Source organism: Nuphar pumila, chromosome 12 (assembly GCF_984573655.1).
Source record: "Nuphar pumila chromosome 12, dmNupPumi1.hap1.1, whole genome shotgun sequence".
Taxonomy (NCBI): Eukaryota; Viridiplantae; Streptophyta; class Magnoliopsida; order Nymphaeales; family Nymphaeaceae; genus Nuphar; species Nuphar pumila.
In genome coordinates this window covers 3,237,329-3,263,232 of record NC_143260.1, presented here as the reverse complement: position 1 = coordinate 3,263,232, position 25,904 = coordinate 3,237,329, and the positions used below count along the sequence as shown (strand labels likewise).

The 25,904-nt window shown below is 37.6% G+C and overlaps 2 protein-coding genes across 3 annotated transcripts in view; both read right to left on the bottom strand.

Annotated features, from left to right (window-relative positions):
• Positions 1 to 1,683: 1,683 nt before the first annotated feature.
• LOC149819672 (uncharacterized) lies at positions 1,684 to 6,651 on the bottom strand. The gene is made up of 8 exons (XM_089983459.1): positions 6,525 to 6,651; positions 6,249 to 6,381; positions 4,273 to 4,517; positions 3,815 to 3,947; positions 2,842 to 2,917; positions 2,590 to 2,702; positions 2,007 to 2,162; positions 1,684 to 1,893 (listed from the first exon to the last, which is right to left on the bottom strand). The coding sequence occupies exons 1-8, from the start codon at positions 6,638 to 6,640 to the stop codon at positions 1,684 to 1,686; spliced, it is 1,182 nt and encodes a 393-aa protein (XP_089839585.1). The 5' UTR covers positions 6,641 to 6,651.
• A 991-nt stretch (positions 6,652 to 7,642) lies between these two features.
• The window catches only part of LOC149819671 (protein EMBRYO SAC DEVELOPMENT ARREST 30-like), a 29,534-nt gene continuing 11,272 nt past the window's right edge, over positions 7,643 to 25,904 (bottom strand). For both annotated transcript variants that reach the window (XM_089982298.1, XM_089982299.1), the window contains 3 exons: positions 11,958 to 12,086; positions 9,239 to 9,792; positions 7,643 to 8,600 (listed from right to left, as the gene is read on the bottom strand). In XM_089982298.1, coding sequence (XP_089838424.1) covers positions 8,156 to 8,600; positions 9,239 to 9,792; positions 11,958 to 12,086 — 1,128 coding nt within the window. In that variant the 3' untranslated portion in view covers positions 7,643 to 8,155. The remainder of the gene's footprint in view (positions 8,601 to 9,238; positions 9,793 to 11,957; positions 12,087 to 25,904) is intronic.

Genomic DNA, 25,904 nt, shown 5'->3' with positions numbered 1-25,904 from the left:
AAAACAAGAGCAGCCCGATGTAGGGTTTTAAAAAACCCTATCGGGTTATGGATCCGGGTCGGGTTCGACCCAGGTCCAAGAGCTTCTTACCTTTTAAACTTAAATTCTTTTTTTTTCTTTAACGAGAGGGCCGGGTCCGGGTCTGCGACCTGCGGCTCGGGATCCAAACCTGACCGGACCCTTGCCTTCCACTAGGTCATCCATGGATTGGATCCAATCGTGGATCCCCTAAAAATTCTCATATAATATATATTTTTATATATTTTTAATCAGGTATACGAATATATAGGGTATTTTACCTATATCCAAATGGATCCTATCTGGGTATTGGATCCGAAATGTGGATCCCACGCCCATACATACATTATATACGTAGTTATCTCTTAAATAATTCGCCAAATTGAAAATTTTTGCACTTATGTAATTACATATATGTTTTATGAGATAAATACATATATAAAGACCCCTTTATGGACCCCGGATCTGCGACTTGGATCCCGGGCCCAAATCACATTGTTAAGAAATATATATCATAATATATTTAAATAAAAACCTAAAAATTAAGGTTATTACAACTCATGTATCAATCAAATGCTTCAAGAGTTTGTCCTATAAAGTCAAGCCTGTAGATCACATCTATACGGTCAAAATCTAAAAAAAAAATAGCCCAAACTCATTTAGCATGTTTTAGTTATCATATTTCATTTAGCAAAAAAAAATTGTACTAATGAATGTATGAAACTATTGAGCAGAAAATCTTTGGAATAAGCTGTATCATCTTAATCGGACCACATATTTGTGTTTAATATAGTTTGTTTCCTATGGATGGGAACTTGAATGGTGTTTTTTAATATATATAAATATCAGTTTTTGAGTTATGAAATTTTAGTACATTGTGGGTGGTTGATTTTTGAAGCTCTTAAAATCTCTGCTTACATGCCCCCAATCACATGATTCAAAATCCATTTCCTATCAAACAAACTTGAAGATCACATCTATAGAGTCAGATTTACAAAAAAAAAATCTAAAAAAATATGAAAATAAGGTGATTTCTACTCAACAGTTTCATGCCTTGATTAGTCAATCATTTACCTCCCCCCACCCTATATATATATATATATATATATATATATATATATATATATATATATATATATATATATATATATATATATATATATAGAGAGAGAGAGAGAGAGAGAGAGAGAGAGAGATGTGCAAGTTCCAAACCATTTATCTCCTAGATTATCCCAGTCCCAAACTCTTAAAAAACGTCCTGCATGTGTATAATGTTTTAATTCAAACCTGTAGATGCATTTATCATTGCTTATTCACTAAGAACCATGCTATGGATCGAACCAATTCAACAATAATTCTTGATTTTTAGTTAATCAAGTTTTTTGTATAATATGAATCATCGATTTTTTTTATCAGCTAAAATACATCTAAAGATGAAAATGTTTAAACTAATATATGTTTTCTACTAAAATAAAGCATAGAGACATCTAGGTATTTAGATAAAGTAAAAAAACACGTGTAAATATGTTTTCTAAAGGGATCTAAGACGGTATGAAAAATAAATCGTCTGAAACTTTTATATATATATATATATATGGTCTTGGTGACGGATTCACAGGAAGAGTTCGTCAAACATAAATGCATGTACAAGATTCATTTGTGACTTTACTTTAAGCTGTATCCACACTTCTCTTTCAATGCATCATACGCTTCTCTTACATGTTTAGGAATGAGATCTTCCACTTCAAGCGTCACAAATTCCTTACTTGGAAGCAGAAGGGCACGACTATGCTTTTCATCATCAAAGTCTGACAGCCACAAAGTTCTCTTGTAACTCTCTATTGCTCTCTTCGGATGACACCTTGCCACGCAAACCTGTAAACATCAAGAAAATATTCAATTTGCAATCGACCAAAAAAATCATCCTGGTGGATGTGTTTCAGAAAATAAAGAATTCAATGAGGTTTCTATCAATGCAATGGACTGACCCAATTTTCCTTCCCTAGCTCTGATAGCCAAAAGTGCCAATCATTTGAATCTTCGCCATCTACTTGGACAAGTATATCACGCCAATTTGTGTGATGAAACTCCAATCTGCCAAAGCCATATCCCAGCCCCATACCTATGGCTTTGGTGTATGCTTCCTTTAGACACCAATACCTAAAGAAACATGTTTTAGATTTCAATAACTGGGTCACAGACTCATGGCCAACAAAAACAATCCTGGAGTTTTTACTCTGCTTTTGCCAAGATAACAAGGCATTGTTTCTACTGAAATAATATAGAACCCTTTAACAAAACACTATAGAACTATTGAAGACAATGTCATGGCAAACACAAGCACGAAAATGGGAAAGATGAACAGCCATATCCAAGTGTTCAATTAGTTAATGAGTATTGGTTTCCATCTCATGTTTACATCGCATAATGTCACACGTTACATTCCTTGAAGGATGCAAATAAGATGATCAAATAAATCTATCTTTACCATCTTAATACTTATAGTCATCCGTGACTATGATGTAGTTGAAACTGCAAGGTGTTACATCTTTCCAGAAACAGTAAACCAACCACATTAGTCATCTTTTCAGAAACAGTTGCAAAAACTGTGATGACAATAGCACTTTCTTCACATGTATGAGGTTCACATGTAAGTGGTTGCAGGAGCTCCAGTTCTGGATTGGCTATCATTATAATCAGATATTAATTCCAATAGCTGAACGCCCTTTAGAGAGATCTGGAGAATGCCTGAGCAATAAAAATGACTTATTATAGAGCAAGACAACAAAGTCAAGCTCATTAATGCTTTGTTTGGGAGCTCACAGTTGGAGGTAGCTAGGAAGGCAACCAGCAAATCCACAGAATTTGACATTTCTATGTAACCTGTTTGGAAGCACCTCTAAAAATTCCAATCAAGGAATTAAAATAAATATCATCAGCATTTTGGGTTGAAATATGGATTTTGCAATTACTTCCTTAGATATTGGTTCCCAAACGAATGTTTTCATCACAGCATTTGTGAATACGGGCTTTGGATTATGTTTTGTTCAAAGAATATGGATTTTGACAGAGGGGATATAATTTGAAGACCACGATATAGGGAGAACACAAATAATATTGTGAAAAATAAAATAAAATTACAAATAAAAGAGAAAATGAAGGACTGTAGAACAAGAAAGAATAACAGATTTAAACTCAATTTGCATTCATAAGCATTTGTTCAAACACTTGCAAGGCGAGCAAAATGAAAAACTAAAAACCATAGGTATATAGTCACGTTTGGGCTTATACCCACACTGTAGATGGAGTTCCTAGGATGCAGTTAGGATTTTCTTAGCAAGGTACCCAAAAACACAACCTAAAATAGGGCTTTACAGCAAAACACTTCAAAACAGAGAATAAAACAAGAAAAATGTAATGGAGGCACCAGTTTTGCATTGGAATGTACCAGCAAATAGGCAGTCTTTTTCAAATATACATAAGAGGGAGACGGACCAGCTTTCTAACTTGATGTTGAAAAATGACTCACACTCTTTACAAAAACCACAACAGACGATGGCTCAAAAAGAAAAAATGTTTCTCATAGCTATCCAACACAGGGTGGTTGAATCTTGAGACTATGCTTATTGAAAGGGGGGCCATAGAGTTAAGGGGAATAGGAGAGAGAAAGAGAAAGGGCTAGGGTGTTGAAGAAAGAGAAATAGAAAGTCAGTTCCATAAAGTTGGCAAATTGGTAGGTGGAAGCACGGTCGGAGGGTCGTCGGAAGTGGGCATCGGCATAGCATTTGTAAATTACCACCTCCCTATGGTGGTAGTCAGTTTGTGGAATCGGTGCCGTCAAATGCACTCTAAACTCCATCAAATGACGTTTTTGCACTCTCCCAAACGTGTGCTTCGACGACCTCCAGCTATCAGCTCCCAAACAGAGCCTAAAAGACAATGGGTGGAAAAGAAAGAGAATCCATCAAGAGAGAAAGTATCCAGATCATTTACCACAGATGTAAATGCAACCTGATATCTTGTTTGCTATGAATCTTTTATACTAATATTTGTTTCACACAATTCAATGTGGACTTTCTTCTTCAAAAACAAAAAGCTTTTTAAAGTAACATGAGCAAGCATCAATGCATTAAGATTCAAATATATCTATCATTTTTTATTTAAATCTAAAATTGGCTTCCAACGCACACATCAATAATGAAATTTGATAAAAGAGTAATAAGCATGACCGGTGCTATTCTTATACATCAGTACCTATGGAACTCAGCCAAGATGTTGTTTGTAGTGCCAGCACTCATTATATGATTCCATTCCAAAGTTGTAAAGCATGAAGAAAAGTTCTTGATAAATTCTACAGCATTTTCCTTCTTAGGAACTTCTAGGGAGACTATATCTATACCCACAAGGCACTGTGGATCAGAAGCAATGGCAACATAGTCCCCATGATGAGAGGTATTGAAGTTAAAGTTTGGAAAATCAAACTTTGCTCCATTAGTTTCCTGCAATAAAAACAGATGATGTGCAAACTCTCATATATGTAGGGTGGAAATAGAGTATAGGCAATGAGTAATTCGTTAAAGGGAGCTTGTATGCAAGGATAAGATGGTTGCAATATGCTCCCACAACTGAGATACAGGCAGCACCTCGTTCTTGGTGAGATTGCAATCACGCCCAATATGACAAAAAACTGCCGCCCGCTTGTGGAGTGGCAAGTCACAAACTCTTATCAATAACTGTGAGTGTGTGTGTGTGTGTGTGCACATGTGCACCTATGCATGCCTGAATGCATGTGCAAGTACTTCAACATGTTTGAGTATACAAATGCTGGCATGTGTGTGTATGTACATGTTAAAGGTGGTCTTCTAAGATTGCAATCACGCCCAATATGACAAAAAACGGTCGCCCTCTTGTGGAGTGGCAAGTCACAAACTCTTATCAACAACTGTGTGTGTGTGTGCACATGTGCAACTATGCATGACTGAATGCATGTGCAAGTACTTCAACATGTTTGAGTATACAAATGCTGGCATGTGTGTGTATGTACATGTTAAAGGTGGTCTTTTAAGATTGCAATCACTCTTATCAACAACTCTATGCGTGTGTGCACATGTGCAACTATGCATGTGCAAGTACTTCAACATGTTTGAGTACACAAATGCTGGCATGTGTGTGTATGTACATGTTAAAGGTAGTCTTTTATGATGAAACAAAGGATCAAAGTTAGGCTTCATGGGTCTTGTCCTCAAACTTGTAGGTTCAATCAAGACGTTAAATAATCAAAGTTGACTTTATGTTCCAATCTCTAAAGATACAAACATTGATATAGGCATCTGGCTAGAACATGTGAATCTATATTTAGAAGTATTTTACACGAAATCCAAAATAAATAACTTTATCAAGTGGAAAATTCTACAACTTCCATCGGTAAACCAATTTAATAAGCACCATGAAGCTGAATTGTCTATCAAGGTGCCTCACTTGGAGTTTTCTCAGAGAAGCAGCACATATAATTCCCCTGCCACGTATGGATTTCATTGATGGAATTCCCAGTTTTTCACATGGACGCATGTAAAAGAAAATTCAAAAAACAAGACCCATAATTAAATTCACCAAGCTAACAAAAAATAAAGCACAAAGTTGGAACTTCCACTTTGTAACTTCATAAACCCGACAAAGGCCAAGTGCAAAGAAAAATCTTCGTCCCAATTAAATGGGTGTAACTGAAGAATTTATGTGAATACATTTATATGTCAACACTTTAAATAAAGTGTAGAATGAAGCAATGAAAAACCCATTCGCTGTTATTTCAAACTGAATGATAGAGCCAAGGAATTATTTCTAAATTGATACCTATATACACCAACCCCTAAATACGCAATGATGTTAGAATACATCGCCGTGGTAGGTTCAGGTTTAAGGGCAGCACAACTCCATTTCAGCAGTCCACAATAGCCTACATGATTGTGTGAGAACAAATTTCAACAAAGAGAGGGAAAAGGATCAAATTCAAAACACAAACAACAACTCTTTTAACTCAAACAGACCACATATACATATGCACCAACAATCAAAAGCAAATGAAATATCCAGTAGGGATAGATTTTACAAACATGATAGATCAAGTATGATCCATGTTTGAGAAATTAGAGAGAAATATCAGTCTTGGGAGCAAGTTGAAGACCATTCTTTCTCATTCGAAAAGAAAAAGAAGAAAGAAAATCAACACGTACCAAATATGGTTTTCCTTCTACAGTCCTTTTGATCATTATTCCCTTGAATGGAATTCCCAGGACTTCGTGTACAAGCATGTATTGAAGCATTCGACTGACAAGTGCTCTTTTCTTGTCTTCTGCCTTCACAAACCTACGAGTTTTCAAACGAAGAGAAGAACCCAGATGTTATTAAAAGATTGTTAAGGTCATAGTACTCTCTCTCTCTCTCTCTCTCTCTCTCTCTCTCTCTCTCTCTCTCTCTCTCTCTCTCTCTCTTGCGGAGGAAATCCGTACCTGGCGATGGCGGGACTCTCGTGGGGAGGGAGGAGCGAAACGCAGAAGCGGAGCTGGGCGTCCGATGGGTCCCACCGCGAGACGTCCACAGCCCATCTCTGCAACGCGCGCTCCATGCCGTCCGATCCGGAAGAGCCCCTACAAGAAACCCTGATTCTCTCTCTTATACAAGGTCACTACTCACTAGAATATATTGTGGAAATATGTGAACCGAAGTATGAAGTGGCATTTCCGACACTTTTTCAGTAGGAAACCTGGTTCTAGGTCAAATTTAGACTGGGTCTAGGCAATTCCAGATCCCAACTAAGCCTTTTTCCAAGGTGAACCACATCCAAATCCATAACTGGCCAGGAATAGCTTGTTGAAAACTTGAAACCAAAAGTTGGCAGGTATTGGTTAGATACCAATCATACCAACCCAAATTCACGACACTACATAGCTAGATTTTGGCTTATATGGTACTCTCTCTCTCTCTCTCTCTCTCTCTCTCTCTCTCTCTCTCTCTCTCTCTCTCTGTAGACATACATATTATTAAGAAATTTACATATCTATTTAGGTTTCATACAAGTGAATGTAAGTCTTAGGATTAGATAATGCCATTTTTTAAACAAAATCGCAAATCATATTCTCGAGAAAATATCAGCCAGTAAAATCTCGTACTATTTCAAAAGATCTAGTTTTTTTCAAGAAACTCAGAAAATTATTGGTATTGTAAAAATATAAAATATATGAAAGCATAGATGAATTGGGGGCTCGGGTCAAAAGGAAAGAAATCAACCTCTAAGAGATAGTATTGATCGAACATGAAACCCGGTTGAAAAGAGCGAGCTGGGGGTGAGGGAATCCGGTCCCGGAGATATATATAATGAATCATATTTCACTCTTCTAAAATGGGTCTAAGAGACAGAAGTTGACCTGGCAAGTGCCAATAACTTTGACACCCAAATATTAAGCATGGTCAGAAATCAAGCGTGCCTGTTGAAAGGTTTTTGATGGACAACACCAATACAGAAGAAAACCGTTTATGTCATGAAAATCAAGAATGTTTCATCTGTTATAGAACCACATAAAGATTTGTGATTCACAAAATACACCAAAGCCATTTACATGGCACATACAAATCGGTAACCATAACTGCACTCTTTCTTAATGAATTCAATGAAATAATCCATGTCCAAACAATGGAATTTGTCTGCAATTTTACAGATGGAATCAATGAATGAATTGGACCAAAACCGAAAAGAAAGTTCTAAAATATTTTCTGGGTTGTATATTCATGGCAAGCCCGTGCATGTCTAAAAGACTATATAAGAGCACTTGAGCTCCAATGAATTGGATTTACATGTGTTACTATAAAACTTCAAAAAGGAAAACTTTCAGCCCTGTAGATGCTTCCATGATATTGGCAACAAATTATTGGTAACTTCAGATATTGGCCACATCGAACAGATTGATGCCAAAAGCTTCCAACTTTGACCGATCGAAAAAGAATCTCGTACCTATTGGTACAAACTCAAATCAGCCTCTTTCCAAAATTCCTCAAAACTGGACCTGTAAGAATTCAATGATCATCAAGCATTGACTTCAAATTAGCTCTCTTCTGCATAGGAAACAAAAGATGGCATAAAATTTTAATCATCAGGGTCCATCTCCTCATCCTGCTCCCAAATTCGAGCAATTTCAGGCTTGACACTTTCTTCAGGTTCATGTTGGTCTTCTGGTTCATCATCGATTACTTCTCCCTCGTCTGCTGCTTCTTCCACACCACCAGCCCCACCTGAAACTGTTGACAGATCATGCTGCATCCACGTAGGGCATTCATCTTCTCCACCATATAACAATCTGCCATCTGCATCTCTCGTTCGATTCAAATTTCCATCAAACTTAGAAGATCTGCATAAGCATTCTGGTAGAGGGTGTGCTAGGAAATTTCTTGGCTTTACCAGCAGCGATTCCCTAATCAAGCCATCTTCCCCTACGCTTTGGTTGAGATGTTCTCGCACAGAAAGAGTCCAGTTGCGCTTTGGAGTGTACAGGTGATCCCTCATGCTATCAATTAAGTTGACTATAATCTTTCTGCAGAAAGGTTTGTGAATGAAAACAAAGATAACTACTTAGTTGTGAGTTCTAAGCATTATCAACATAAAGGTGAATTTAAGCCACTTGAGAAAAAAAAAGATGGATGCTATTTGCAATGCTACTTGAGGTTTAGGAGGAAAATTAGTTGGGTTGACTCCTCAGCCAATCATAAGTATGTGTCTGGGTCGTGAAAGTTTTATTTGTCCAGCCTACTACATATTTAAAAGAGAGACTAACTTGGAACTGGGATCTCTTTATTGAGATGAGTCATACAAGTCCCAAGTCAAGGTTTCAGACCACCACAACCGGATACATGGAAATCAAGATTCTATTCCACAAAACTGTAATTAGGAAAACATGGGTGTTTTTTATTGTATTGAACCTCCCTACATGGTAGCAATCCAACTAAAGATTTGGATTCCACTGGGGACAGCTATGATCATGGTAGCTGCAGTAAAGGAGGCACACATATCAACATCTAAGCCCTACCTACCAGGCTACCATCGTGTAACTAAACAAAAATGTATGTGTCACAATTATCATCATTCAAGTTTCTAGCAGTTAAAATCAGTAACAGCCTAACAGGTAATTGTTAAAAATCACTGATTATAGCAAATTGAGAGATGAATAGTAACCTTTCTGGACGATATGTTCTAGCGGATGCCAGTTCATATAGCCGATGACCCATGACAAGGCTTGCAAAATCAGGCCATCTGCTTCCATCATTATCAAATCCAGGAAAAAATGCATCAGCTTCAACAGAGACTATATAATCAAGAGCATTCAAAAGCAACCGATGTGCTTGATTTCTTAGATCTATTGGTGATGGCTCAGGTTCTGTGTCTCTCTCAGTAATCCAACCATACCATCCTTCCAACTCATGCACATATGTCCGTCTTGCTGGAGGTGGAGATAGAGGCCTCGGCCGAGGTCCAGCTTTATTCCATTCTTCCAGCTGTTTCTCTTTGCTGATCTCAGGCACTGGGGGTGGCAAATTTAGAGGAAGAGCTGTTTCTGGACCAAACAGTTCCAACAGTTCTTTCACATTCAGAAGTGACGTCCGATCAACAAGGTTATTGAACATGGTATGAAGTGGAATCAGAACCCGTTGACCACCAAATACCTCTGCACCAGCTATATAAATTATTGTGTCTGAGGGATACCCCATAGCTCGGAGGAGAATACCAACCTGCAGAACATGAACAAATTCCTTTATCTACAAATTATACAACATCCCTTTCTGTACATAACCCCTCACCCCACAACATGAGCATATATATATATATATATATATATATATATATATATATATATATATATATATATATAGAGAGAGAGAGAGAGAGAGAGAGAGTTTTAGCACCAATCTAGTACCATCATATCAAACAAAAAGACCTCATATTTGTTTTAACCGAAGTTCCCCTTTTTTTTATTACTTAGGAGAGGAGGTTCTTTTATTGCCATTCTCTAATACCATTATCTCAAATACAAAGATCTGACACTTGTTTTTAACCAAAGTTCCCTTTTCATGTATTACTTAGCAGAAATAAAAACTGAGATCCCAGAAGTCACAATCATCTACAGTCCTATTGCTCTCCAATTATATACCAAATACCTAAAATATCGCAATAAAGAGGTATCCTACTTTTGCTAAATATGAATTGATAAATGAGTGCATACCTCTGTTTGATCACAGTTCAACCCTTATAGAATTCTGAAAATCATGCACCAAACTATTTACACCTTTTCTAAAACAATCCAGTTCTGAAGATTACAAAGAATTGCACCTTTTGCTGGTAAAATGAATTGAAATCTCGGAGAGAATACTAGAGAAATTTAGAAACAACTGACAAAAATATTGTGTGATTTCCAGCAACAAGTTCTCATGCAACCAAAATCAAGCAAAGGCAAACCACTATATACATCTTTCAGATCCAATAAAGCGCGGGATATTCATCAGAAGAACATAAAGCTGGGGAAAATAAACTCCTTGCTCTGGTAACTTGTCATACGAGTACATCAAAGAAGTTTCTCTTCCTATGGTTCAATATTGGCTAAGCAAATGGTGCACAGGGTTTTAGAGGCGTGAATAAAGGTGATGACATAAGCTAAATTGGGAATGATGGAGACATTCACTGATGGTCAGGGTCGCTAGGCTGGAATAACAATTTTAGCTATAGTGCTTCTATGGTGGTGGCACTTTAAAAATTTTAAGAGGTTATTGCTGGATTTCAATATTGCAAGTGCCCCTGGCTCTCAGCCAGTCCATGATAAGTCATTTTGCAACTGCACAATCTACCAAATGTTTGATGAGACACCCAAGTCAAAGTCCACCCACTTTACAGCAATAAGATGCTAGTGGAACACATTCACCAGTTCACCAGAACACAAAAACAGGGATTCTTTCAATAGATTGAATACACGATCACAGTGGAGAAAGAGAATATTCCATATATAGACTGAAGTCTATATCAAAACGGATCCCCCCTTCCAGGTTATTTGCCTTTTGGTACACCAATCAGAAATTATAACTATACAACCTGAACCAGTAGAATTTTCATCAACAATCTCCAACAAACACACATTCCAAACAAGGATAGTAGTGGAATAAAAGGGATAACAAACCTGGCTTTTCAGTAATATTTGTTATGTGCACGCTGTCCTTTATATGTTAGACAAATGAAATAATTAAATAAAGCACCACCCACTTTGTATTTTTTTCAGGGTTATGTTTTAATTGCATTTTACATATAACTTTTATGAAACTAATCTGAAACAATTCACAACAGGATCCAAGGAATAGACAAAGATGATGCATTAACATGCAAGGGGATCCCATTTCTTGTTGTCATAATGATGTGATAAATCACCTTAATTTAATTGACTGGCTTTCAAATGGGTTTTTGACAATATTTTTTTGCTCGACCAATTACACAAGGTTGTGGAAAGTGCCAAAAACTTTTGGAAATTTCAAGTACAAGTGAAAAACAATAGAGAGAAACAAACTCAACTGTTCATGAATTATAAGTATGTTTGAGTCGTTCTATTGTCATCCTGAAATTGAAAACATGTTCAGAATCCTCAGATTGGAGTAGGAAGCAGTTTGAGTATTCTCGCCAGAAACAAAAGGATGATATCATCAAGGAATTTTTGAACGAACAAGTATCATTTGGATAGGCAATCTTGCTTTTCCAATTGACACAGGTCATCATCTGGTAACAAAGAATCACGCACCAGAATTTAAAGCAGGTTTAAACAAATTTGTTGGACCAAAGAGGTTTCTATGCACTAAGAAAAAATCCAAAATAGGCTGCAAATTTTACCTCTGTAGTACAAATACGTGATAGAACTCACCTCTTCAGGCATGAGGGGACAAGAGCCATTTTTCCTCTGAACTTTTGAATCAACAGTTAGTTCACCAACAACGACCCTATGCTTGATCATCTGAGCCCTTCGATACTGTATGAGCTCAGTGTGGACATCCTAGATTCACACAAAGTCAGGCAAAGAAAACCAGTCAATTATCTGAAATGATGTACAGGAACTTTATAGGCAGTTCCAAAAAATGTCACGCAGCAAGGACTCAGTTAATATTGTGGCACTGACCATATAAATCAGCGTTTGCTTTATGACATGTATAAGTTACACAGAACATAGTAAAATTTGTTAAGATGTATGTATATAATGTATATATACATTATATATATTTATTTATTATTGTAATAGGTAAATACCCATTAGGGTATTATTGTCTTTTCACATATGTAATAGGCTGTGCCCATTAGGGGCACTTTAGTCCTTTTTTCTTTCTTTCTTTTAATTTACTTTTGTCTTTTTTTGGTTTGAGCTAAGGGCATTAAAATCCTTAGCTCATAGAGCCGCTGGGGGTGGTCACAAGGGCTATTGAGCTCCTCTTTGTCTATATAAAAGGGGTAATCCCCCTCTTGTATAACGATGCTTTTCCTAATGCATATTTTGTGCATTTTAGGATTAATAAAGTTATTCTTTTTAAATGTGGAGTGTTCTCTTTCTTTGGCCCTTAGTGGCTCTTGTGTTAATCATTTATGGGTCGTGGTATGCCTCTTGTATGAGGTGTATGATAGCTCTTGTGATTGAATAATCATCTTGGTGTTTAGCTTTTGGTGGTGGTTTTGAGATCCTTTGCTCGAGTATGTGCTTCATGAGGATTCTTGATCCGGTATGTAGTTTAAAACTCTATATGTGTTTAATTTTGATTATTGTTGCCTATCTCATGCATTATGTACATGAAAGTGTTTGTTCATGGATTTTTTAAGAAATTTATTGAAAAATTGGTCAGTGTTCCCTTATAACTATTTTATGATACTCTTTGATTAAATATAAGTGCATATTTGAGCATTGTTGGAATCAATGTTGTGAAAAGCATTGAGGCGTAGCGAGGCGCTCCACCAAAATCTAAGGCGAGGTGTAAGCCTCGAGGCGCTCCACCAAAATCTAAGGCGAGGCGTAAGCCTCGAGGCGTAAAGCGTAAGCCTCAAAAAAAATTGAAAACTTAAAAAAAAAACTATAAAAAATATCTAAAATTATAAATAAATAAAAAATACTTTATTGATGAAGCAACAACCAATAAGAAATAAAAAAATCTCAAATAAATACTGAAAAAATATGAGATTAACATGTAAAAGTAACATTAATGCAACAACTTGATCTACATAAGTATCTAAAAAACCAAAATTCTCTCATAGCATGAGATCTTTTTATTTATGTTGTTTTTCAAACATTAGAAACCAAAATTCTCTTCAATTAATAACCTACCACTATTGGTAAATTGACCCAAATGGGTCTGATTTCTTTGCCTGGATCTGGATACCCAATCCCAAACCAAACCCTATAGGGTCTGGGTATGGTGATAATAAGAAGACCCAATTAAGACTCGGGTATGGACCCGAAGGTCCGATTAATACATGGACCTAGGTATAGTTTGTGAAATTTTATACCAGACCCGAACCCGAGTTCTAATTAAGACCGATAATTTTTCAATGTAAAAATGATAGAAAATATGGTTTTACTGATGAATTGTGGAGCCTGATTCGGAGTTTTTGCCCTTACAGGAAGGGGGGTCCGGGGGATCCCCCTGGCACGGGTCCCGCTGCGCAGTTAGCAAGCGGGGACCGCGGGGGTCCAGGGGGGGGCCACCCCTGCGGGGGGTCCTCCCCGAAAAAAAAATTCTCTGGGGGGTCTCGGTTGTTTCTTGCTTGCGGTTTTCCTAACATTTACCTGGTTTGGTTCATGTAGTTCTTATCGGGTCTGGGTATGACTTTTCTTATGGTGGACTGATTAGACCTGGGTCTGGACCCGGTGCCATACCCAAAAAATTGGTCCAAGTCTGGTTCATCCTGGGTCCAAACCAAACCCGACCCGTTGACACCCCTAGACAAGATTAATAAGAGGGTACATGCAAAAATCCAGTATAGTAGAAGTAAATAATATTTTAATATTTTATTTTATTTGTATTAATGTTTATATTGTTAGTGCATTTTTAAATTGTATCAGATTTGGCTGTTTCTAGCTCTCTTAGGCCTTTTTAAGGATGCAGATCAGGAATTAATATGTTTAGATGATGATAGATTTGCAAGTCCCAATTGAAGTGCTTGCAGAGGGATGATCATGATAACTTTTTTTATTCTTGTCATTTTCTGAATAGTAAGCAGGTTGCTTGTTACTGTCATCAACAATGGTCCATGCAGAGGATCTGAGTCGATAAGGACCACATCCCTTCACTTAAAGTACTTAAGGCTTCTACCAACTGGAGTCACTAGACTAATGAAAAAACACATTTTGGTGTGTGCAGATTATGAGATTTCGTATGGGTGTATGTGTGGTTCAGCTTGCACAGGAAAGTAGAGAGAGAGAGAGGAGGAGATGCACAATTGGCTGGAGCGGCACACACAGGCTCGACCTCCAAACCCTAAGCTTTATAAAAAGAAATAGATATACAATGAGCCTTTTAATATCAGAGATATTACAAGAATGCCAATAATGAAACTGTATTGAGCATATATTTCATTTAACATGCGTATGGATCTGCAGATCCATACGCAAACTATATTTTAACACCCTCCCTCAAGTTGTACGTGATTTTGGAGCATGTACAACTTGCTCTTCAATAGCCAAAATTGATGTCCTATTAACCCCTTGGTAAACAGGTCTGCCACTTGATCTTCTGTTCGAACATGACGTAGTTCTATCTCCTTCATCTCGACTTTCTGCCATATAAAATGTTAATCAATCTCAATGTGCTTCATTCTGCTATGCTGGATAGGATTACATGCAATGTTTATTGCGCTTTGATTGTCACATAGAAGAAATGATCGAATAATTGTCTCCCCAAGATCACTCAATAAGTGTCTAATCCATGTAGCTTCTGTCGTGCCTGCAGCCATCGATCTGTATTCAGCCGCTGTACTCGATCGTGCCACTGCCTTTTGTTTTCTGCTGCTCCAGGACACTAAATTGTATCCAATATATACACAATATCCAGAGACAGATCATCTGGATCCCCTGCCCAATCTGCGTCTGTATAAGTGATGAGTTCATGTCCTCTATGCAGATTATCGTTCTTGCGATAAACAAGTCTGTCTCCTATAGTTCATTTTAAATAGCGTAGAATGCGCTTCACAGCTTCTATATGACCCTCTGTTGGAGCATGCATAAACTGGGATACCTGATTGACAGCATAAACTATATCAGATCTGGTAAAGGTCAAGTACTATAACATCCCCACGAGACTTCTATACGTTGTAGGGTTGACACAAAGATGACCATCTTCAGAGCTCAGCCCTTGATGTAATACACTAAGAGTGTTGACTGGTTTGCAATTCGTCATCCCGGCTCTTTCCAGAAGGTCAAGAGCGTATTTTTGTTGCATGAGTGTCAATGTGTCTTGTTGTCTGTCAACTTCCACACCAAGAAAGTACCTCAACTCCCCTAAATCTTTCATCTTGAAAGTTTTCATTAAAAACTGTTTCACGTCTTGCACATGATTATCTGAGCTCCCAGTGATCACAATGTCATCAATATATATAAGAAGAAGTATAACAATGTATGCCTTTTGGTAAATGAAGAGTGAGTGATCCAGAGAGCATCTTCTAAAACCATAACTCTGAATTTGCATAGAGAAACTTTCAAACCAAGAACGGGACGTCTGTTTCAACCCATACAGAGATTTCCTTAGTTTGCACACCCAGGCAGTAGGATCATTCTCGGCATAACCAGGAGGTTGCTCCATATACACTTCTTCCTTTAAAGTTCCATGCAAAAATGCATTTTTAACATCCATCTGGCTAAGGCTCCATCCTCGATCGACTGCTAGGGATATGATGACACAAATAGTACCCATTTTGACTACCGGACTAAAAGTTTCATCGTAGTCTTCACCATATTGTTGTGTGAATCCTCGAGCAACAAGTCGCGCCTTATATCTGTCAATACTTCCTTCAGGCTTATACTTTGTTTTATAAACCCATTTTGAGCCAACTACATTCTTTCCTTCTGGCCGAGGAACTATTTCCCAAGTCTGGCATTCATGAAGAGCTTCCATTTCTTCATTCATAGCTTCAGTCCAATGACGGGATTGAAGAGCTTGACTAAAACAAGTGGGTTCATCATGTTTTGTGAGCTGAGACATAAACAACTGGAAATCAAGGGAAAAGGTCTCATAACTCACCCATCGTTGAATAGGATGCTTAATGCGTGATGGCCTTTGAGCCGGATCATTGGCGATGCTTTCCACATTCCTCGGCTCTGTATTTTTGTCCCGTCTAGTGTATATTTGTCCAGAGAAGCGTTCTACTGGGGGTGGCTTAACTGGAAATAATTCAACATGCATCTGTGAGTCATTCAACTCCCTACTCAAGTCGAAGGAAGGACAATTTGTCTGACATGTTTCTCCTGTATTAGCAAAAAGATCTGCGCTCAACCATGGATCATATACCTCTAATTCTCGAGATGGCAACGTTGCAGAGTCATTGACCTGAAAATTTTGTTCGTCATAGCATCGATAACCTTTGTATTCATCTGCATAACCAACAAATCTACACTTGACAGCCTTGTCCTGAAACTTATTTCGCAGAGATGAATCAATATGTACATAACATACACAACAAAAAACACGCAGCTCATCGTAAGAGGGATGTTGCCCAAATAAAATATAATAGGGAGATTTCCGATCCAAAAGTGCCATAGGAAGACGATTTATGATATGAACAGATGTGTGAAAAACTTCTGTCCAGAGACTAACGGGCACATTGCTATCATGTAACATGCTCATCGCGCTCTCGGCAATATGCCTGTGTTTCCTCTCCGCAACCCCATTTTGTTGAGGAGTATGAGGGCAAGAAACTTGTTGACTTATTCCTTTTATCCCGAAGAAAGGCAATAAACTCGTTCGATGAATAATCTCCTCCACCATCACATTGTAAATGCATAATATCACAAGCAAACTTTGTTTTGACCATCGAATGGAATTCCCGAAATATTTGAAAAACTTCATGCTTGTGTTTTAAGAAATATATCCAAGTATAACGAGAATAAGAATCAATAAAGACAACATAGTAACGACTGCCAGAAAGAGAAGGAATAGGTGCGGGTCCCCAAACATCAGAACAAATAATCTCAAATGGCTTTGAAGCTCTTTTATTTATAATATGAAAAGGAAGAACATGGCTTTTGCAGAGTTCGCATGAAGAACGTTTATTATTATTATCAAAAAATGAACATAAACTAGACTCTGGAAGGAGACCATCAGATACAAGATTTTCAACGAAACCCCGACTACAATGTCCCAAACGACTATGCCAAATATCTGACTTATTACAATGAGATGAATTAAAAACTTCCAATGAAGGGAAAAACAAAGACTCTGAAGGCAAAAACACTGAAGAATGCTTGGACGACTTCAACTGAAGGACTAGGACTGAAGGCGAAGACACTGAAGGAATCTCCTTGAAGACGTACATGTTTCCTTGTCGCTCCCCCTTAACGAACGTCTCCTTCGTTCGTAGATCCTTAACATAAACAGAAGAGGGAGTAAATTCGACAGAAGAATTCATATCGTCAACAAGTTTAGCTACAGAAACAATGTTCTTTTTAATATTATGAGCAAGAAGGACATTGGACAAGTGAAGTGAGGACTTTGACATAGGGATATGTGCACTGCCAGTATGACTAATGGAGTGATAAGTTTCATCTCCCGTAACTATACTACCTTTTTCAAAATAAGGCAATAAGTGAGATAACTTACCCGCATTACCCGTAACATGTGTGGCGGCACCTGAATCAACATACCATTCGCCTTGTTCATTTTGCTTGATCGTCATTTGTGACAATGCTGATAACAAAAGTTGCACATCTGTGGATGGCACTTTCGTGTCCACAGTAGTAGCTGATTTATTCTCAATTTTGTTTATTTTTCCTCTATTTTATAGATTGAACCAACAATCAGCTTTCACATGTCCTCTTTTGTTACATAAGAAACAAGTGGGCACTCTCCTCTGATTCCATGTATTAAAAGCCCCTGAAATATTAGGTGTAGGCAAGATACCACGTCCTCCCTGCCCAAAACGTCTGCGGCCTCTGCCTCCTTGATGCCCTTCATTCCCTCGTCCAAAACCTACAGAAGTGTCCATGGCCAAAACTGAATGAGGACGAGCTGATTCATTTCCTTCTGCCCTTTGTTTCATAATCATCTCATGCTGGAGAAGTTTCGCTTGAAGGTCGTCAAAAGTGGGCAAGTGAGGAAGGCATGATAAAGTTGTGGTAAACATGTCAAAATCAGGACCCAATCCATTGAGAAGTTGTTGAACATTATCTTTATCTGCAATAGCACTTCCAATAACCGCCAATTGATCAGTAATACTCTTCAAGCGGCCTATGTATTCCATGACTGTCATGGAGTCTTTCTTCAAACTTTGAAATTCAATTTTTAAGTACATAACTCGGGCTTCTGATATCTGAGAGTATGTCTGAGACAGCTTACCCCACAGATCCGCCGCAGTGCAATCATCTGAAAGAGTAACCAACACTTCTTGAGAGAGTGTTGACGTAATATAAGCAACCAAAGACTGATCTTGCTTCCTTCAAGCTGTATACTCTGGATTCTTAATAGAAATGATAATTGTGTCACCCTTCTCTGTAATGAAAAGAGGCGGAAGCACCAATAGAGCAAAAGTCACTCCTTAAGAGTGACTACAAGAGCCAAGAACACAAACACCAAATGTGCACACACAAAACTCACAAATATAGGAAATGACTTAAAGTCATAAGTTGGATTTATTGAAGAAAGGAAGAGAAGGGTGTAAAAACCCATACATTTACAAGGGGGAACCTCCTCTTTAAATAGAGGAGGGAAGCACTAAAGAGGACCCATAAAGGGGGCTCCCTTCTAGTCGTTGGGAGCCCCAACGGTCATAAATATGACTGTTGTGGCCCCAACGACTAGATGGGTGGGGCCCCTTTATGATTCCAAAAAGCAAAAAGAAGAAATAAAAAAGAAAAAAGAAAAAAGAAAAAAGGGAAAAAGAGAAAAAAGTGAAAAATAAAAAGGTACATTTGGGAATTACCAAAATACCCCTATCGGGTTTTTGGTTTATATAAAACAGAAAAAGAAAATATAATTATGTATATATACATATATACATATATATACTTATATATATATACTAATGTATATATATATATATAAGTATATGTATATATATATTTATATATACATAATTTAACACGCCCCCTCAAACTTTACGGGGAGAAGACCGAAAGTTTGCCAAGAAGAAACATGAATCGTGGAGTTGGGAGCGCCTTGGTGAAGAAGTCAGCTAGTTGATACTCTGAAGTGACATATGGCAATGTGATGGTTCCTTTGAGATATTCGTCTCGAACATAATGACAACCCATTTTGATATGCTTGGTCCGCTCATGAAAAGTGTGATTGCTGGCAATGTATATCGCACTCTTGTTATCACAACAGAGCTTGGTGGGAGTGAAAATGTTAACGCCCATGTCACTAAGAAGACTTCTGAGCCACACAATCTCCATAGTTGTCATTGCCATAGCTCGATATTCAGCTTCAGTAGATGATAAGGAGACCTTCTGCTGCTTCTTGCATCTCCACGAGATGAGAGATTCACCTAAAAAAATGCAAAGACCCGTAATTGAGATCCGATCATTGAGATTTCCTCCCCAGTCAGCATCAGTAAAAGCAGTTAATTCAAGAGATGAGGAAGAGGATAAGAAGAGTCCCTTGGAGATGGTATTTTTGATATATCGCACAATTCTCATTACGGCCGCCATATGAACCGTAGTAGGAGCGTGCTGAAATTGGCTCGCTGCATGAACCGCATGAGCTATATCTGGACGTGTGATGGATAGATAGGTGAGGGATCCAATTAATTGGCGGTAGGGGGTTGGATCTTCAAGAGGAACACCATCTTCAAGTCTTAGTTTCGCATTGATAACTTCAGGGGTCTCCACTTTCTTTTCATCAGATATTCCTGACTTGGTACAAATTTCCGCAGCTAACTTCATTTGAGATAAGATGTACCCTCGTGCTGAATAGGCCACTTCAATTCCTAAAAAATATCTCAAATAACCAAGGTCAGACATATCAAAAGTATCTTTTAATATAGACTTAACATCATTTACTCCCTTTTTGTCATTCCCAGTGATGATCATATCATCAACATACAGTAGAAGCATAATAATGGAGTCACCTATTCTTTTGACAAAAAGAGCAGTGTCAGTATAACAAGAAGAAAAACCTAAATTGATTAATACAGTACTAAACCTGTCATACCAAGCTTTAGGAGCTTGCTTAAGTCCATATAAAGCCTTTTTTAATTTTAAAACTTTTCCATTTAAATTCATACCTGGAGGTGGTTCCATATAAACTTCTTCATTTAAATTACCATTCAAGAAAGCATTTTTAACATCAAGTTGAAAGATGGGTCATTTTTTGACAGAAGCTATAGCAATAAGGGCTCGAACACTAGTCATTCGAGCAACCGGGGCAAAAGTTTCATCATAGTCTACCCCATACTCTTGGGCATAACCTTTGGCTACCAACCTAGCCTTATATCTTTCCAATGAACCATCACTCTTAGTTTTTACTTTAAACACCCATCTACATCCAATGGGTTTCTTGCCATTGGGAGGATCAATGACTTCCCAAGTTTGTGCCTTTTTAAGGGCATTAAGTTCAAGCTCCATAGCTTCATTCCAATGATCATATTGTTTAGCATCATTGTAATGTGATGGTTCATGAAATGAGTGAAGAGCAAGAAGACATGATCGATAATTAGGGGAAAAAGAGTCATAAGAAACAAATCTATTTGGAATCTTAGGAATGCGATTTGATCTTCTTTGAGAGGTTTCTTCTATCGACTCATTTTGAGAAAATCTTTCAAGGGTACATGGAGGATTTCTTTCATTCCTTCTAGAGTAGACTTGTATTTGTCTTGAAGCATTCTCTTCTAAGTTTTGATCATTATTTGGATGTTCAACAAGATCTTCAAGAGGTTCATTAAGATCAATATGATCATCTATGATGTTTTCTTGAGGTAACAAGTCAAATAAAAAGGAATAGTCAATATTTTCATTTGGTTGATGCGAAAAACCATTTTCATCTTCGAGGAATGTGACATCTTTTGAGATATAAAGTTTATTATTAAGGATGTCAAAACATCGATATCCTTTTTGTTTTTCGCCATATCCCAAAAAAATACATTCAATAGCTCTAGGAGAAAGTTTATCATTTTTGCGAGTTAAAACAAAGCATTTACATCCAAAAATTCTTAATCTTTTATAATCGGGAGACATATTGTAAAGTTTTTCAAATGGAGAAAGATTTTTCAAAGAGGATGAAGGGATTCTATTGATGAGATATGTTGAAGTTAGAACCGCTTCGGCCCAAAAGGATTTTGGGATATTTTTTGAAATCAATAATGTTCTTGTAGTTTCTATTATGTGCCTATGCTTTCTTTCCGCAAGACCATTTTGTTGCGGAGTGTTGGGACAAGAACGTTGATGACAAATTCCATTTTCTTTTAAGTAAGTTTGAAAATCATTAGACATATATTCACCTCCCGAATCGGACCTAAGAATAGATAGATTTCCCAAAAATTGATTTTTAACCATAGCATGAAATTCTTTAAAGAACGAGAAGACTTCAGATTTGCGACTTAAGAAGTATATCCATGTAAATCTAGTGAAGTCATCAATAAATACCACATAATACGAAAAGCCTCCTTTAGATAAAATAGGGGAAGGTCCCCACACATCGGAATGAACAAGTTCAAATGGCCGAGTGGCAAAATAACTTCTTTGAGGAAACGGAATAGCTTTAGATTTCCCAAAAATGCAATCTTTACAAGTCATGTGATTGTCTTTACAAGTATTGTTCAAAAAAGGGAAAAGAGACATTTTTACAAAATTTGGATGACCAAGTCTCTCATGCCAAATTCCAATACTTTTATCTTTAACAAGATTGCAAGATGACTTAGATGAAAGCGTCAAAAAGTCCATAAAATAAAGATCACCCCTTCTATGGCCTTGCCCAATCAGCTTCCCTGACTGGAGATCCTGCACGATGCAATCTTTAGGTGAGAAAGAGACTTGGCATCCATGGTCGGTGATTTGGGAAACGGAAAAAAGATTTAAATTAATTTTTGGAACAACTCTTACTTTAGGAACAAAGAAATTTTGAGAATTTTTGAAGTCAAGTGTTCCAATACTTTCAATTTTTAAAGACGTTCCATCGGCCATTGAGACATAGGAGGACATAGGTTCGGAAAAAACATTGGAAAGGGAGTTTTTATGAGATGTCATATGGAAAGAAGCACCAGAGTCTAGTATCCACATACCTGGAGGTGATGAAGAGTAGGCGATGGCGGCTCCGGATGTTGAAGGAGAAGACTTGAGAAGGTGTTGGAGAACTTCGGAGATATGATTAAGAGTTTCTTTGATATCTCCTTCTTTGGTACTTTCTTCCTTCTTTGGAGAATTTTCTCCAACCGCGGCAAACTTTCCTTTAAGCTTAGGACAAACCGGTCTAATGTGTCCCGGTTCATTATAATAGTGGCATATGATTCCCTTTCTAGGCCCATTGATATTTTTGTTAAAGTGGGGAGGTCTATATGCTTTAACATTAGAACCGGGCCTATTAACGACCAAAACCTCATCATTCCTAATGCTCAAGCCAAGTCGAGTTTCTTCTTGACATACCTCGGCAAGAGCATCTTCAATAGGTAGGGCTTTGCTTCTATGGAGAAGAGATGCCCTCACTTGTTCAAATTTCGGGCGAAGTCCATGAAGGAATTGAAAAAAGTGCTCCTTTTCAATTTGTTCCCTTCTTAGTTCAATGTCTTGTGGAGCAACCCATTTGGGCTCAAGAAGGGCAAGCTCATCCCAAAGAGGAGTTAGAGAGCTAAAATAGTCCCGGACACTCATATCCATTTGTTTGGTAGAACGAATTTTTTCTTGGCAAAAGAATTGCGAGCAAGATCCTTTTGGGTATACATACCCTTAAGAAAAAACCAAGCCTCATTGGCTCTTCTAAACTTGGCAATATTGGCACAATTTTTAAGATCTACGTTGTTCATAAACCATGCCAAGATTTTGGCATGGTTACTTTCCCAATCCTCGTTTTTGGATTGATGTTCATTAATGGCTTTGATGCGCTCATCGCCATCTAAAGCCTTTTCAACTTCATTTTCAATTTTGGTAAGAACAAGAGAGGGTTCGGGAGTAGTCCCCATAACAAAACCCCAAAGTTTCTTACCTCTTAGATGATTTTCCATAGCGGAGGCCCACATGAGATAGTTGGACCCATTTAGCTTGAAAGAGAGCTCTACTTTAGAGTCACGTTCCATCGGCACCAAATATACTTCCTTTCTTCAAAACTTTGAGAGGCACGCTTTCCAAGATGTCAAAAGAGAAGCCCAATCACCAACCGAGCTCTGGTACCATGTAATGAAAAGAGGCGGAAGCACCAATAGAGCAAAAGTCACTCCTTAAGAGTGACTACAAGAGCCAAGAACACAAACACCAAATGTGCACACACAAAACTCACAAATATAGGAAATGACTTAAAGTCATAAGTTGGATTTATTGAAGAAAGGAAGAGAAGGGTGTAAAAACCCATACATTTACAAGGGGGAACCTCCTCTTTAAATAGAGGAGGGAAGCACTAAAGAGGACCCATAAAGGGGGCTCCCTTCTAGTCGTTGGGAGCCCCAACGGTCATAAATATGACTGTTGGGGCCCCAACGACTAGATGGGTGGGGCCCCTTTATGATTCCAAAAAGCAAAAAGAAGAAATAAAAAAGAAAAAAGAAAAAAGGGAAAAAGAGAAAAAAGTGAAAAATAAAAAGGTACATTTGGGAATTACCAAAATACCCCTATCGGGTTTTTGGTTTATACAAAACAGAAAAAGAAAATATAATTATGTATATATACATATATACGTATATATACTTATATATATATATATATATATATACTAATGTATATATATATATAAGTATATGTATATATATATTTATATATACATAATTTAACATTCTCATCCTTGGTTTCCTGCAAAATAAGTCGTGGTGGTATAGGAACTAAAACATCCAGATGTTCATCGAGATCCTGACTCCGTATAAAAGGAAGGATTTGCCTCTTCTAAGTCAAAAAATTAGAATGAGTAAGTTTTTCTGTAACGAGCTGACTCAAGAAATTTGCAGAGGGACCGGATGACGAGGAGTAATCCATATCAATGGGACAATGAATAAGCAAACAAAACGAACAGAAAGAAACAAATAGGTTTGAGATCACTTAATCAATCAGGAGAACTTCAACAAGGCATGTACCTGTGCTACCAATATCTTGAAATAATCCTTTTTCTTTTGCAGATTCAGAATCGAGATTGTAAACTGTTATAATCTGTCTATAGGCGTTGCACAGAGAACACTAAAATAGCAATAAAGGAAAGGAAAAATTTCTGGAATCAAAGAGATTGTTTGCAATTAAAGAGGAGACTACAATAAAAAAATGAATAAAAATGATGACTACAATAAAAAATGAATCAAACAGGCTGCAATCAGAGAGGAGAACACTTATAAATGATGACTGCAATGTGGCTGCAGTCGTTGATGTTGAGGAAAGAGTGACCGACGTTAAGAGTGGATGAATCAAGAAACGATGACTGACAGTCGTTGATGGTTGCAGTCGTTGATGTGGCTGACAGTCGTTGATGAACGAGAATAAAAAAAAATGAGTAGCAGACGAACCTGTTTAGTTCTGGGACAGTCGTTGATGAACGATAAGATTGGTATCACGTTAAGAATTTGGACAGATGATGAACGAGAACTAGCAGAAAAGAACAAGTTGCATAGAAGGGTTCAGAGAGGAGAATAAAAAGGGGGAAAGACGAGTTGCATAGAAGGGTTCGGAGAGGAGAATAAAAAGGGGAGAAGACGAGCCAAAACTTGTTTCTTCAGATCTCGCTGAACACGCCTCTAATAGGATTCTGCAACCCCAAGCTCTGATACCATATGAGATTTCGTATGGGTGTATGTGTGGTTCAGCTTGCACAGGAAAGTAGAGAGAGAGAGGAGGAGATGCACAATTGGCTGGGGTGGCACGCACAGGCTCGACCTCCAAACCCTAAGCTTTATAAAAAGAAATAGATATACAATGAGCCTTTTAATATCAGAGATATTACAAGAATGCCATTAATGAAACAGTATTGAGCATGTGTTTCATTTAACATGCGTATGGATCTGCATCCAGATCCATACGCAAACTATATTTTAACACAGATACCTAACAAAGAATTAGCCAGAAGAAAAAACAAACAAACTTTGCGTGTACGCTTCACCTTGAGGTGCGCCTCGCCCTGAGGCGTACGCCTCAAGGCATATGAGGCGTGCGCCTCAGGGCTTTTGCGCCTTATGCCTGCGCCTCAAGGCACAAAGCCCCTCTCCTTGAGGCGCGCTTTTAATAACACTGGTTGGAATTATCTTTATTTAAAAAATGTATTGTGTTTTTGTTGTTCTAATCTTGGTCTTAATTAAACTCGTATCAGTATTGTTTCTCAACCTTGTTAAATGTTTAAAAAAAATGATTTGAAATATTTATTTTAATTTTGTATAATGATTTTGTGAGTTGTTCACATTTGGGATCATGAGTGTTTTTGTTTTTGTTTTTTTTTTTGAAAAATTGAGTTTGTATTACATGATTTTGCCTTATTGATATATGATCTCTATGCACTTGTGATTGTCTTAT